The 15,603-nt window shown below is 37.2% G+C and overlaps 2 protein-coding genes across 9 annotated transcripts in view; both read right to left on the bottom strand.

Annotated features, from left to right (window-relative positions):
* Positions 1-4,417: 4,417 nt before the first annotated feature.
* Positions 4,418-12,123, bottom strand: lrrc71 (leucine rich repeat containing 71). Of its 7 annotated transcripts, none has more exons than XM_081697367.1 (19): positions 12,071-12,122; positions 11,796-11,892; positions 11,560-11,598; positions 11,314-11,454; positions 10,873-10,992; positions 10,181-10,256; positions 9,997-10,071; positions 9,554-9,622; positions 9,223-9,382; positions 8,806-8,889; positions 7,613-7,690; positions 7,267-7,380; positions 6,873-6,960; positions 6,025-6,104; positions 5,816-5,839; positions 5,392-5,503; positions 5,203-5,315; positions 4,825-4,912; positions 4,433-4,584 (listed from the first exon to the last, which is right to left on the bottom strand). In XM_081697367.1, exons 1-19 carry the CDS (start codon positions 12,116-12,118, stop codon positions 4,580-4,582), a joined length of 1,611 nt encoding a protein of 536 aa, XP_081553493.1. In that variant the 5' UTR covers positions 12,119-12,122; the 3' UTR covers positions 4,433-4,579. The 7 variants fall into 7 exon arrangements, 6 of the variants coding, with proteins under 6 accessions (XP_081553505.1, XP_026858134.3, XP_081553501.1 ...); XM_081697372.1 differs by having other exon boundaries at positions 4,434-4,584; positions 5,227-5,315; positions 12,071-12,120; XM_081697379.1 differs by lacking the exon at positions 4,825-4,912 and having other exon boundaries at positions 4,418-4,584; positions 5,227-5,315; positions 12,071-12,121.
* A 584-nt stretch (positions 12,124-12,707) lies between these two features.
* The window catches only part of ash1l (ash1 (absent, small, or homeotic)-like (Drosophila)), a 33,066-nt gene continuing 30,170 nt past the window's right edge, over positions 12,708-15,603 (bottom strand). For both annotated transcript variants that reach the window (XM_027002335.3, XM_027002337.3), the window contains one exon: positions 12,708-15,205. In XM_027002335.3, coding sequence (XP_026858136.2) covers positions 15,114-15,205 — 92 coding nt within the window. In that variant the 3' untranslated portion in view covers positions 12,708-15,113. The remainder of the gene's footprint in view (positions 15,206-15,603) is intronic.

Here is a 15,603-nt window from a genome sequence, read left to right as displayed (position 1 = left end):
GTAAGATATTCAGTTTGAAACACATGAGTTGTTGATGAGAACAATGTGAAAAATATTTTTTACAAAGGGGACAAATGTTGACATTACATGATTTAAGAGTTTCTTTGTGCAGTGATGCATCATGTAGCAGATTATCAAAAAAGTGGGAAGCTTTTAAAAATGCTTACATCTATACTCACAGCTGTATAGCTTATTTAAAATGCTTATTGTGTTACTTTCTACAGCTACTGTCTATTACATACTGTAGTTTTTCTACACTCACTGAAAATAATCATGTAAATAAAATCAATCAAAAGTTGGTATTACTCAAATTCGCAATTTAAGAGCTGCTGCTTTTACTTAAGGTAACTTCTAAACACTTCAATTAATTCAATTAATTAAAACAAGTAAAAACAAATTACTCCCAATTAATTTCAGATTTGTAATACTTTACTAATGAGGTTGTCCTACTCTAAGCCCCATTTTACTAATGTGCAGGGTCAGGGGTAGCTCAGTGGTTAAGGTACTTGATTTGTAATTGGAAGGTTGCTTGATCAAGCCCCACCACTGCCAAATTGCAACTGTTGGGCCCCTGAGGAAGGCCTAACAGTCATAACTGTAAGTTGCTTTGGATAAAAGTGTCAGATAAATGTAAAATGACCAGATTTTGAGGTGGAAATATTGTAGTCAGATGTTGTTGTGCTTTGTAATATTGATTTAATAACAATGTCAGACTAAAATATATACTAATAAAAGTCACTGATCAAGCAAGATTGGTGGTTTATTTCGTCAATGCTAGATTACATCTCAAAAGATACCAACTTAAGTTGCCATCTCTAGAGGTTCCATTATCTGTTTAATTCAAGACCCTTTATATTAGAGGTTTTAACTTAATGTTTAATTGTCGTCCATGTAACTAGAGATATCACTAAGGTCACTCTGATATTCTGACACTAGTTCATTATGCATGTATGTCATAGCTGGTTTTTCTGTTTAACTTTCAGATAGCATTCTGATCATATGTCTAGTTGACTTAGTTGACTTAATCTTAAATATTACCTTAATCTCTCTTTTCCTCACATATTATGTGAGAAAAAGTTAAAAAATATGAATGTACAGTGGTGAAATATTAAACTAACAGGTGTCCATGTCAGCATACAAGTCAGTTAGTCAAAGGTGGAGGTGAGCATAAATGCAGAGTGGTGCAACTGCTTATCATTTTGTCATTATTGTCATTATCAGAGAAAGAAATGTAAAGCATATAAGGTAAGGGTTCAACAATATCACAATAGAGATTTGCAAAAAAAGACAACATATTAAAAATCGCTCTCATGCAGCTTCAGGACAGTTCATTTTCTTATAGGAGAAGGGGAAAACCTTCATAATTTACATTGGAAGTTTAATAATGTGTGTAAAAACACATTTATTCATTTATATATATTTTTTTTAATTAATAAAGGTCAGTTGGTAATCCTCAAATACAGTTGTTTTAGATATTTCCTTCTCTTAGCCTCAAATACCAGGATTGATCAAGTAAAGATAACCTTTAAAGGAAAAAAACTGTAAGTCTATTACTATCATAGTTGCCTTAGCCAGACAGCATAGCATATAGTAATAGTAACTTACTATAGTAATAGTGTAGTAAGGTAGAATCAGTCATGGCTCAAGATATCGGTCAGCTGTCTAAGATGTATTACACTGATAGCTGCTTGATTACTTGTTTCTGCCTTTCTGTTCTGAATACTTCATTGTGATAGTTCTGAAGGATTGATTTAAAAACCTCTTGTGTTGTGCATTTTTAATAACTTACCTGGGAAAGTAGGATGTGTGAGCATCAAGTTTTGATGATCCTTTACAGTGCTTTCTGCTCAGCCTTGTTGCAAATTAATTGTACATCCACTTCTGTGATTTGCCTGAGATAAAGAACACTTTAATGCCCAAAGACAATTCCATAGTTAACTCTTAATGGGTCAGATACAGTATTTTTTCCTCAGTGTCTTAAGTTTTTTATAGCTGGCTCATGTAAGTGGACTAGTAAGTCTTACTATGATAAAAAAAAAAAAGCTGGGAACAGCAATGATGTTTTTCTATCCTGTTAGAAAGAAGAAATATTTACCTTTGACCACAAGAATCCATTTTTTTCTCACCGATTCATTAATATTTATCAGGTGATTTGGTCATCTGCTTTATAATATACTGAGGGATGCTCTAATTATTTTATATTATTGTTGCTTTCTTAGGACAGTGTACTCATGAGTGATTTTTTTCCTAAGATGATGCAAAAATGTAAAACATCCATACAGTGGTGTGAAAAAGTGTTAGCCCCCTTCCTGATATATTTTTTTGCAAGTTTGTCACACTTAAATGCTTCAAATTATCAAACAAATTTAAATATTAGACAAAGATAACACAAGTAAACACAAAATGCAGTTTTTAAATGAAGGTTTTTATTATTAATGGGGGGAAAAATCCAAACCTCCATGGCCCTGTGTGAAAAAGTGATTGCCCCCTAAACCTAATAACTGGTTGGGCCATCCTTAGCAGCAACAATTGCAAACAAGCATTTGCGATAACTGGCAATGAATCTTTGACAGTGCTGTGGAGGAATATTGGCCCACTCTTCTTTGCAGAATTGTTGTAATTCAACTACATTGGAGCATTTTCGAGCATGAACTGCCTTTTTAAGGTCATGCCACAGCATCTCAGTCACATTCAGGTCAGGACTTTGGAATTGCTGGTGTGTTTTGAAACATCGTCCTGCTGCAGAACCCAAGTGCGCATCCTTCTGAGGTCACGAACAGATGGCCAGACATTCTCCTTCAGGATTTTTTGGTAGACAGCAGAATTCATGGTTCCATGCACCACAGCCAGTCTTCCAGGTCCTGAAGCAGCAAAACAGCCCCAGACTATCACACTACTACCACCATATTGTACTGTTGGTATGATGTTCCTTTTTTGAAATGCTGTCTTACTTTTACGCCAGATGTAATGGGACATACACCTTCCAAAAAGTTCAACTTTTGTCTCGACAGTTCACAGAGTATTTTCCCAAAAGTCTTGGGGATCATCAAGATGTTTTCTGGCAAAACTGAAACGAGCCTTTATGTTCTTTTTGCTCAGCACTGGTTTTCATCTTGGAACTCTGCTGTGCAGGCCATTTTTGCCCAGTTTCTTTCTTATGGTGGAGTCATGAACACTGACCTTAACTGAGGCAAATGAGGCCTGCAGTTCTTTGGATGTTGTTGTGAGGTCTTTTGTGACCCCTTGAATGAGTCGTCACTGCACTCTTGGGGTAATTTTGGTTGGCTGGCCACTCCTGGGAAGGTTCACCACTGTTCCATGTTTTTGCCATTTGTGGATGATGCCTCTCACTGTGGTTTGCTGGAGTTGCAAAGCTTTAGAAATGGCTTTATAACCTTTTCCAGACTGATAGATCTCAATTACTTTGTATCTCATTTGTTCCTGAATTCCTTTGGATTGCAGCAGGATGTTTAGCTTTTGATGATCTTTTGGTCTACTTCACTTTGTCAGGCAGGTCCTTTTTAAGTGATTTCTTGATTGAGAACAGGCGTGGCAGTAATCAGGCCTGGGTGTGGCTAGAGAAATCTAACTCAGCTTTCCAAAGATGTGATAAACCACAGTTTTATGTTTTTTATGTTTTAATGCAAAAAAAAAAAAAAAAAAAGATATCAGGAAGGGGGCATACACTTTTTCACACCACTGTATGTATTATATATGTTTACTTATAATTAGCTCCACTTACCATATACAGTCATAATCTACTGTGTTTTTGTTGTTGTCACCTGAGGCTAGCTGTTGTTTTTAGAGCTTGGACTATGGACTTCTAAATTTTAACTAAACCAAACAACCTTTTTAATTTTATACCTTTTTGGTCACAACAGTTTTTCTCTGTGGCTTTGCATTGCAAAATGGAAAATAATATTTTGTCTATTTTTGTTTTTAGTGTTTGTCTTAAGGTGTGACCTTAATCATTTAAAAAATGGCACGAGAGTGTACTCTGAAATTTGTGTTTAAGGAATTAGGGGTGTGTGACATGTTCTGGAGAAAGTGTTTAAGGGGATGGTAATTAGAGTGAAATACAGTTACATTTTTTTCACCAGTTGCAACAGAAACCTGAACTTGGATTACTGAGAAATGTTCAGATAAAAACAACAACAAACATATTGCCTAACATACCCATGTACTATGGCCTTAATATACTGGTGAACTGTATGTACTTTTAATCCAAAGCAACTTTAAAAATTCTAAATTTACTCTTAGTACTTCTTAAGAGCTCTGTACATTTTTATAATAAATGAAATCTGGATATTCACTAGAAAAAATATCAACATCTATAATCTAAAATTACATGCTCATATCTCATGAATGAAATCCTTATTTTAATAACATCTATTGTGCAGATTTTTTTTTACTACAGTCCAAGTTTTATTGTTTCATTTTCATTTGTTCTTTACAATCCATATAGATATGAGACTTACAAACACATCATAAATTCTTTGACATAGCAAGAATGTTTATTTAGTACAGAGACATCCATCACAGTTAATAAAAGTTAACCTAATGTTCAGGACATTGTAGATCACTCTGCAAAAAAAGACACTTAAAAATAAATATAATTCATGTGATTTAATTAAAACATATATCTGGCACTGAACATACCTATGAAGCCATAAAAGGACAATAGATTACGAGCAATATAATAAACTCAATAACCTTACTTATATATTACATAGTCATGAAAAAGAACTGTTAATATTACTTCTACATGCTGATATGAATTCATATGCTACTATGCTGCCTGACCCTCCTCATCATCCACCTGACCTGAGCCAGCTTTGATTAGAGGAGCTTTCAGTGACATCATTGCTTGTATATTCAGGAAGGCTTCACAGTCTAGGGGGAAGTTGTTCCTCTGAAATCAACATGATCAGAGTTTAGATTAACTCTCGGAAAATGGACCGTAAGGACTAAGACCAGATCTACAGCACCTAATAGTATTACTCTAATTAATCAGGCCATTGAATCAGCATTCAATGCAATCATATTAGCGTGAGTATTTGTCCGACCTCTAGACAACCCTTTTCTATTTCTTCCTTCCATTCTAGCTCAATCACTCACTCTCGCTCTCTTCTTTTTTCTTTTTTTTTTTTAGCTAACTCAGGGGGTTGGTGCAGAAAAATAAAGAGACAAATATAAATGTACCTGCAAAAACTCTAAGAAACTCACATTGAGAGACAGACGCAGGAGGCCGCCTTCCCCTTGGCCTCCAACCAAAGACAAGAACATGTGAAGAGACTGTTTGGTGAGTTTATTACCTGCATGAACAGCAAGGGAGTCCATTAATACCAAAGCCCTCACAGATATATGAAGCGTGAGCTATGTTTGACTGACCCGACAGGTTGAGAGAGATGAGGGCGGTGTTGCCTGGATGAATGACTTTCCCCTCAACATGCCGTACATCAGGATCTAGCAGAGGGCTCAATGTCTCCACCACCTCTTCTGACTTACCCAAACATAAAGACAGGGCTTTATCTGCCAAACAACCTGGGCTGTTCACATTAGCACAATGTATCTGCGATCCCTTATTCAAGAAATACAGTACCCCTTGCCTGAAACTCACAGATCACAGTTACCTGCACCTTTTTTACTAAGGACTGTATTCACTCGCTTCTCTAAATGTTTCACAATAACTCATGGCATGCTCCCTAAACCATGTACTGTTGCCATTTACAACAGCTGAACAAATCATGGACAGATAGAAATATGTAACTTGATGTGCCAAATTATGTAAATGTTAATGTAGATAGGAACATACCTTTTGTACAGAACTGCTCTTTTCCTATTAGGAGGAAGATGTTTATCCATAGTGCGTTAAGAAGACAATATTAACAACATGCCTCATTAATCAGACAGTGTCTCCCATTAACATTTTTTAAAATATATTTTGTAAATAATTGAAGTAACAGAGGAAATGACAGGACTTCCTGCTTTTTCTCCTGAAACTTTCTCCTCAGGATTTCTTACCTCCTGCTCAGTCACTGATGGATGTTTGTCCTTCCCACCTGACTTCCCTCCTCGGCCACGTGCTATCTTAGTGTCAGAGGCTGTGAATAAGAGCAAATGTTTAAAAAGAAAAAGAAAACATATTTTCTAGTGTTTCTGTAAGCAAACTACAAGACCAGTCATAAGTTTGGGCCGGACTGGATGTATATTTTCTACTTTCTAAAATGTAGAAAATATAAAAAATAATCAAAGAGTAGGTGTGTCCAAACTTTTAACTGGTGTTATATATAGCAAGCCAAAGAAAACCAAGTGTTGGTTTCTAACTTATCTCAATAATAAGGATCTTAATTTTTAACTAGATCCTGGCAAGACTCAAATTATACATACAAAATAAATCCCAGTAAAATAAAAACACAATCCACTGTCTTGTCAGTGTACCAGTCAACAACCAAATCTAGATCTCTAGGATAGGATATGATCAATCTCTAAACTTTGGTGCAATTTATCAAAACCGTTGCCCAATGATAATGTCAGGATTTTAATGATAACATAATGTTATTTCTATTAGAGTACATGAGTACATGAAATTGGCAGCTGACAATCCCAGTATTTTTCTAAGCAGAGTCTTAGAGGACTTGCCAATACTGGCCTAGCCCAGCTCCCAGCACGTCTGAATGGATGTGACCCAAAGACTGTGTTCATAGTGCAGGTGTGCTGCAAGCTGGCATACAATAAGTGCAGGTTCTTGGAGACTGGATTGGAAAAGTCTAGTCAAACTGTTCCAGACAAGGTGCAGCTCTGGCTGAGGTCCATGATAGGTGCAACTGAGATGCAGTGGAGCTCACAGTGGTGGTGTTGTGTCCCACTACCTTTTTTGGTCATCTTGTGTTCCTCTTTCTTTGCTGCAGTGGCCCCTGTCTGACCTGCTGCTGGCTTCTCATCCCTTTTGGGGGCGTCCTATAAGGGTCAGTTAATATGACACTGCTACACACCAAATCAGCAGTACATTACATTCTTCACTAGCTCAGCTAAAGGTACAATAATGTATTACAAAACCATTCTACATATTTTTAGGATATTCAGATTTCAGGACATATTACTTTTTTTAAAAAAATAAACAGACTGGAAGCAAGAGTTTTACAGTAGAAGGATCACCGTTGTTTAAGGCATAACTTACAATGGCCACTTCAAACAGTCTGGCAATAGAGTTAAGAGCTCACTAGACAGGCAGACAGGCAGTAAGTTGGAATAGGAAGCAGGTACCTTCTTTTTGGAGGAACTTTTAGACACCTTACTGGTGTTGCACTCTATTGAAGAGTTGCTGGGGATGGAGAGAGGATGCTCACCTGTAGAGTCTGTACCAACCCCTTGAGATGGCTAAAAAGAGGATAGCAAAAGAGAGAAAGAAAGAAAGAAAGAAAGAAAGAAAGAAAGAGTGATTGAGCTGGAATGGAAGGAAGAAATAGAAAAGTGTTGTCTGGAAGACAGACATCTAGTCAGGCTAATGTGACCATGTACTGAAATGCAACTGACACGAAAATGACAGCTACTGCATGTAAACTTGGGTTTAAGAAGTAATGAAAGAAGTATAAGAAGTCATATGGATCACCACCAGTTGGTCCCTCATAATCAACTGCCTCCTTCTCTCAACTATTTCTTCATGTGTCAGTGCAAAGGGGCCAAGCACCTGGAGATCACGACAGAGAGACTTGGTGAGAGTGAAGGAAAACAACAGACAGTATCTACTTATCTAAAGTTTGAAAATCCCATGACCTGGTGTAGCAAGAAGGCGGAATGGTTCCCCCTTTTAATTTTTACTTCATGGTGCTGTCACAAAGAATTTATCCTAACCACTGTTGCCTTTGACTATCTCTAAAGACAGATTTTTGTAAAGCTGTTTTGTGCTAATGTCTGTTGTACAAAGAACGACACAAATAAAAATGAACTGAACTGAATCTTCTTGCTTTGTATGTGTTGACATAGTTCCCCACAAGATATTTAAAAGGTATGCAAAAAATATTCTCAATATTTGCATTTTACCGTAATCTCAACTGTACATAGGCCAAGACAAATTTTGAGTTTGTCTGGTTTTCCAACAGATTAATGAGTCAGTTGAAGTTAACAAATCAATGTGCACCAATTAGCTATATGCAAAGTGCATTATGAAACAGTCACATAATGGCTTTAAAGCAAAAGCTTTATAGAGTTAAGTGCAGCAACAAAGTAGTCACCCACCCTCCTCATGGAGGTCTACCTTTCTTATGTGAACCGTAATCTAACAAATTTGATCTAATTAAGCAATGTCTTCAGAATACCTTGTGGATATCAGCTTGAAGGTAGAGATCTGGGGGGAGATTTAGTGACCTCTGTTTTTTAAATCTTTTTTTTTTTTTTTCTTTTTTTGGGCCTACCAGTTACAGATCTTTCCTGCTGTCCAACAGCTACCAAACTGGGTGGGTGACTAGGTGTTTCTCTGTGTTTAAAGTGTTTAACCAATGACCACATCTTTTTCAGTAGCTGCCTATATAATGTCATAGGATGGCTGGATACGCTTGGAAGAAGGTCGCCAGCTGTGTGTATGTGAACTAACAGACACTGTCATTTGGCTAACATGACTGCATCGATGGGGATGCACTGAGAGCCCAAGCTGAGTCCTCTTGCACTCTCATCCACAGCGAACCCTGAAAACTCATGTCCTAGCTGTAGATCTCATCCCCATACCCTGTAAAACAACTGTTGAGTCTATACAACTATTCATGCAAACTGCAATTTCTGTAGAGGCAAGGAGATTCAAAGGTGCACCTCGGCCAAGTGGGCTGCCCCTGAGTCTCCTACGTGATTGTTGGCGAGAGAGAGGCACAATAAAGAACGGTTGAGGCGTAGGCCCTGAAAAAAATTAAGAAATGCAAAGTAGTTAACTAGAAGGCAGGTAATCAAACTACTGGATGTTTGCAGGAGAAGACAGAAACTATTATTTATGTTCAGACTTCTGTTTACTTTTAAAACTTGTTTTATGTACAAGAAAACTACAAAAATAAAAAAGCAGAAAAGATTTAACTATTATGATTGTATAGAAGCCATAACATCAAACCTCCTTTTACATTAAATTGTGCAGTGGAAAATAAAAGCCAGTATTTGTAATGTTCTTATGTAAACCTTTGGAAAACTGACAGAAATGCAGCCATTATGGTGTATTGTGAATTATGCTGATTTCAGCACCTGTGCAATATGAATGGCGCCTGCATCACCAATAGAGTTGAAGGCCATGTTGAGTGAAAGTAGATTCCTGTTGGTAGAGTGTACCGTAGAGAGGGCTGAACCGATCAGACGTGCTCCCTCCTCTTCTATACGATTGTTGCGTAATGATAAGTGGGTTACCCTGGGAGCAGCAGAGTACAATTTTTGCATACTTCAAAAAAAAGGATCTGTATGGCTCAAAAGAAGAGCAGCACAAATAGATAAGCCCTTGTTCATTCATATGAAATCATGTGACCACTTTTTAAGATGTGGGTTTATTATTTACAGCAGACTGCAGTATGTAATGACTTACAAACTGTCCTCTCCCAATAAGATATAGTAGGCCTGTCCTGGAATTGGGTTTCCATCCAAAATGACTGTCCTGGCATAAACACAGCAAGATCACACATTTTAAAGTGAAGAGCTGTGCCCATAAAGTTTTAAAAACATGCATTAATAATATAATGAAGGACATTTGGTCTTTAGGTTTTCTTTCTCGATTAATATCTTCAGAACTACAGAACCAGTAAAACAAGGCTGAGTTTAATGACTGTATATGCATAATCCATTTACATCTGTATAAATTATCTATAAACAGATAATAATAAGTGATTATTAAAGATAATTATGTTTTGTTATACATATTGTAATTTTCAAGTATGTGCAGCAACATACACCATAAAACACCAAAATAAATTTCCAGGAAGCAAGGAGCACATCATTGAATGAACACATACATCACCCTGTTTCAGTTACCTGAGGTTTGAGCACAAAGTGATGGTATTCTTTAGGGAGGTCAAAGTGCGATCAGTTAGTCTGGCCCGCCACATCCTATGAAACACATCCGCACATCATTCATAACATATTTACCACAAGAGTGTTGATTAAATAGCACAGCTGGTAGAACGATTTTGTCTTTGGCCCATATTGCATAACTCACTCTAGACTCTGTAGATTACTGAGGGATGGCAAGATCTTACTCAACACTCGAGCCATAACTTCATCCACCATCCACCCTAGACAGGAATGGAAATCATAGAACTTGATGTTTTGAGGCTCTCCCTCATAAAAGAGGTCTTTAACCTCAAGCAGACAGTGTGCTGTCTTCATAAATGTTTCATTTGAAGATTGTGAATTACCATGCTGAAATTGCCAATTTGACATGGAACGCATCTATTTGCTAGCCATTGTGTTCAGGCCAAAGCAGCAATCAGTGTAGTTTAAGGGCCAGATCTGATTTAGTTATTGACAATTGTGTACCAATAACAAGGCATGTAAAAAGGAGCTGCTTATATGGTTTTTAAAAAGATTTTTAAAGATTATAGGAATATAAGACTTGTATATTGGCCTTGTGCTTGTATGGTCAAATGAGGGTGGCTCTGTACTCTGATAAAATACAGCAGCTATGGCTTTTAGATGGTTAAATGCAAACAAACACACACCATAGAGTTCCAATACTTCACTACCATATCGCTCATAGTGATGAAATACAGGCACAGACCTTTGTAAGTGCTATTCCCTGGGTAAGTGGTATGCCATGTATGATAATACAAGCCTCTTAAACAGGCCTATAACCAGGGTAACAACCCTCTGTTTGTGGTGTAAGTGCATAACATGAGTTAACTGTCTTACCAGACACCCTGACTTTTTTTACAGTCCGGGAGTCCCCATTCTCCTTCTCTATCTGAAGGTATGGTTCTCGGCACCATGTTGTCACAGGACTTCCCGAGGAGATCTGAGTTGGACTACCCTCTAAATAGATAAGTGGATTGTTATTTTAACATATTATTTTTAACACCTTAGCCTATATTCTTGTTAGTTTCTGCATAATAAAGAGAACAGCAAGATATTAATGAATTATGTAACAAAAATACACAGAACACTGTAAGGGACAGTGAAAAGCTCAGAGAAGCTGAATTTAATTTTAAATTTAATCATTTTAATTCATTTAATTTTAGTGTAACAGTGATTAAAATGTGACTTGGTTCGTGAACTAGCCTATCCTTTAAGCAGAATTTTATCTCAATATGGCATAAGAAAGTGTAAGAAAAGCTAAGGAGCAGCTGTATATACCCATTGCTCCCCTGTCTGTAGATGGTGATGGTGATGCTGCTGTTGGCTGTCTCAGCTTCACAGTTGGGATTTCACTCACACCAGCTAAGGCACACAACTCTGGGAAATCCAGCTCCAAAATGCCTGAGCACTGGTAGTCATCTTTGAAGAGTGAGCATAAGCTTGGCTGAATATGATGATGATACTGAAGCAGGACAAGGTCAAATGTGTTGCCATTAGAAAAAAAGCAGGAAGCTGTCTATTTACCTGTGGTTTGGACTGAGCCTTTGTCTTGTAAATTCAGTCCTAAATAACAATGACATACGTGGCATACGGAAAAACAGCCTCATGCTATATATTTAATAATGCTCTAAATATAGTATCCTGTTACAGTTGTAATCAACAGTCAAATAACTATATTACACGTAAAAGAGTCCTAAAGATTTAGCCAAAATCCAGAGTCGAAGACTTTTTAAAAGCTATTTTAAGCTATTTCAACCAACCTCCGATCTTTGTAATCTCTTCCTCGAATCCAGAACTTCCTTTTTCCTTACTGACCTTTTCCGATCGTTTTTTCATTATTTGACAGTTGTGATTTCTAATGCATAAGAAACAAGTTTTTATACATACTTGCTTAAATTTGACAACCAAAAGACATAAAGACGCTGCCTAGCTAGTTTGAGCTTACAATGCCTCAGATGCACGACGTTTAACTGTTAAAGTCACTAGCTATAACGAGTTATTTTGATTATTTGTATATAACTAATTTTACTTATCTGGGTAGGTACAAGCTCAGTGAACGAGGTTCCTGTGCGTCTGTTACCATAGCAACAGCAACAGACTTTGTCCCGCTCTTCTTGCGTGTTGGCGCCCCCCCACTGCCAAGTACTGACTTTCCCTAAGCAGTGAGGCAGCTACAAGACGATGGCGTCATCAGCATACTGCGTTAGGAAAAGGACGGATACCAAGAGCGTTATTTTTGGTTTTTACTGGCTTAGAATACTTCGTATGCACTTGCGATGTTCAATGGTTTTTCAAACATATTATTTTTACTAAAATCAACATTCTGTAGAAGTTTACATCGGAAAATTAGTGAAGTCTAGTTCACCAATTTTTGTATTTATAGGCCTGTATATACATTTCAAGTAGAATTTAAGATCATGTAAAGAAATTCTGGTTGACGGAGACACTTCTGACCTGTTGTTATTGAGCAGTGTTTATGGATAATTCAAATAATGGTACACAATATAAATGTTCTATTCAATAGTTAAAATTCACTTTATTTGCAGATGTATTAATTGACTATCCATACAATTAAAATATGCTTTGACTGTATACCTTCAGTATCAATAGTTATGACCTAGTAAGGAACTATCACATGATTCTTGGCTAAATGTATGAGCAACAGGCAGGTATATTCACAACAATGTAGTGCTTTTTATTAAAAAACAAACAAACAAACAAAAAAACCCAAATAGAATATAAAACAAAAAAGTAAAAACCAACAGCATTTTCATGACTTTAGAATCATAATTACAAACTTTTAACCAGAGTGGAAGAAGTTTTGACAAACTGTACACAACACAAAATGTCTGTCAGTCTGTCCATATACAATGCTTGCATGTTATTTTTGTGATTGTCTAAAAATAACTAAACAAATCACACAAAAACACACAAATACAAGAAATACAAGCATCATAATTATGACCGCTATCACAAAAAAAACGGAACCATTTTTTTCCAATTTGAAGGAAAAAAAGAAAGAGATTAAGAATATGATATTCAGCTGACAGGTTCTTTTTTCTTTCCATCATTTTCCAAAATATTATTTTTACATTTTTATGTTGGTTTGTTTTTTTAGTGTTCAACACTCTGCAGCAAGAAAGAAGGAGTAGCTTTTTTCTGTTTCCCCCTTCAGAAGTAATAATAATTATAATAACATTAAAATTAATAATTACAATGACAGTTGTCAGGTCTGGGGTCACTGTGATATCCTGAATTCCTTCCACAAAGTCCATCTGACCATCATTTTATATTATTTCAGGTTTTGGGCTATATGATTTCAGCTGCTTTCTTCTGTCATTGACTTTAGAAATTTCTGTAACGTTCGTCAGCCACTTTCTCCTCCAGCCTCAAGCTTAAAAGGACAATCATATCAATACAAATGGCATAATAATAATAGTAATCATAATAATACATATAGGGTTGAATCCTGTACAATACAATACACAAAATCCATTATCAAGATATTGCTTTTGGAGACATCTCTCACATATTCCCGTCTGTATATATACATAGCTTGGCACTATACATCTACCTCTCTGTCAGTTTTTATCCCTCTCTTACTCTCCCTGTCTCTTCTCTCAATCCATCTAAGGGGCAGGGATATCGCTGTCTGAAATAGCTGATTGGGGTGGGGTTGGGGTGGTCAAAAAAGCTCATCACAATTGGTTTATAAACATCCATGGCAACCTGAAACATGATAAAATAAAAATAATTTGTCTAAGTCCTGTCCCTCCAGCCTATCAAACTATCATTGAATATTTGACATCACAGGCTTTTTATCTTATCAATTTTGTTAACTGCCTTCAAGCCCTTAATTGATTTATTTTAATCTTTCAGATCTTTACAGCACCCCCCATACATACAAACACACACACACACAGGCACACACAAAGGTCAAGACCATGGCAATCTAAGGCATTACAGCTGACATCAGTGCACCCACTCTGGTTGGAAAACCTGTTCAGCTGGTGAATCAAGCACTCAAAAACTGGGTAGGGCTGCATACACCACTCTCTCTGATTTCAAAAACAGAAGATAACTATCAATCTTTTTCTCATATCCAACAGTCCCGAGCTTGCAAAATATGGAACCCCTTCCCCCACCCATCCTGCTCCATTCCTAAAGTAATTACAGTATGACAGAAAACAAACAAGCAAAAGATAATTATACTTATTTTGATTTTACCACACAGCATTCTTCAATACTGTGGTGAGTGTTAGTGTCTCATCCATACATCTCCGGGAGCAAATGATGTCCATGTTTGTTTTTAAAAAAAGAAAGAAAAAAAAGTGCAGTTAGCTGATGCTCTTTCTCCTCCACTCCTCCCTCTCTCCACTCCTCCCTCTCTCTTCAGTCCACGAGCAGTGCCTGTGTGCGCTACACTGCACCTTCTATGTTGCTCCACTTTCTCTTCCTTTTAGTTCTCTGTAAATGTGGGCTACGTGGCAGTCTTTCCCACTACTGACCACCAAGGGGCACCAGTCTCTTAAATCTGAGTCCAAATCCAACCCCTGCCCTATTAATCCAGAGGCCTCCAACTATATATAGTACCGTGCGCCACCTGAAAAACATTGACCTCTGGAGACGCTTAAAAACTGAAAGACCGTTAGACGACACTTCAGTCATAGTTCATACATGAAAGTGAATTTCAAGGCTTAAATATTTTTTTCTTCAGTTTAAAGCGCTTGGAGTACAATTTTCCTATGTTTATTTGACACTTGAGTCTTTGCATCATACAAGGTGATATCACAATTTATTCATCGCTGGCAAAACCTCATGGCCTGTGCACTTAAGCTATGCTAGTCTCTCTTTTTAAGTTCCTCTACAAAGAGTGCAAGCAGGAGAACAGGTGTATGAAAGGGAGGGACTTCACCCCACGACTCTCCTCTATCATACTTTCATTCCTCTTTCACTGTTATGTCTGCTCCTGGGTCTCTCTTACATTTGTTTAATAATTTTTTTAATCACTTTTTTTTTTTTTTTTGCTGTGCAAGAAAGAGGAGAATTTGCTTGCCCACAAGGCAGCGGAAATGACATCACTTCCTGCTCACAAAGTCACTCAGTCCGAGAGTCCGTCTGCGTAGTCGTCGGCCTGAGCCCTCCTCCAGAAGATAAGTCACGTCTATAGCTGAGAGAGAGATGGAAGACAGCTTTAGACTGCTGAAAGACCATGGAAAGTGCTGTTTGGTGTTCCAAAGCCCAGTGCTCTACACAACACCAACACAACACAACACAAACTCAACTACCTGAACTAACGTAAGTAGCTGAAATAATTTAATACTCATGCTTGTTGGAGCAAAAAACATACAACAAACAGAGTAATGGAAAATAGGGGGGAAAAAAGCTAAATTCTACATTCTACACCAGGCGTGTCCAACTCTGGACCTTGGATACTGTCCTATAGAGTGTAGCTCTAGCACATCTGGCTGTAATACATAATTGCTACTGAAGGCCCTGATGATCTGAATCAGGTGTGTTAGATTAGGACTGGAACTGAAGTACAGAGCAGCAGATCTCCTATGCTGG

This window comes from Electrophorus electricus, chromosome 2 (assembly GCF_041902795.1).
Source record: "Electrophorus electricus isolate QZ-2024a chromosome 2, ASM4190279v1, whole genome shotgun sequence".
NCBI classification, from domain to species: domain Eukaryota; kingdom Metazoa; phylum Chordata; class Actinopteri; order Gymnotiformes; family Gymnotidae; genus Electrophorus; species Electrophorus electricus.
Note: the sequence above shows the minus strand (reverse complement) of the source record. Positions and strands in the feature narration are given on the sequence as shown.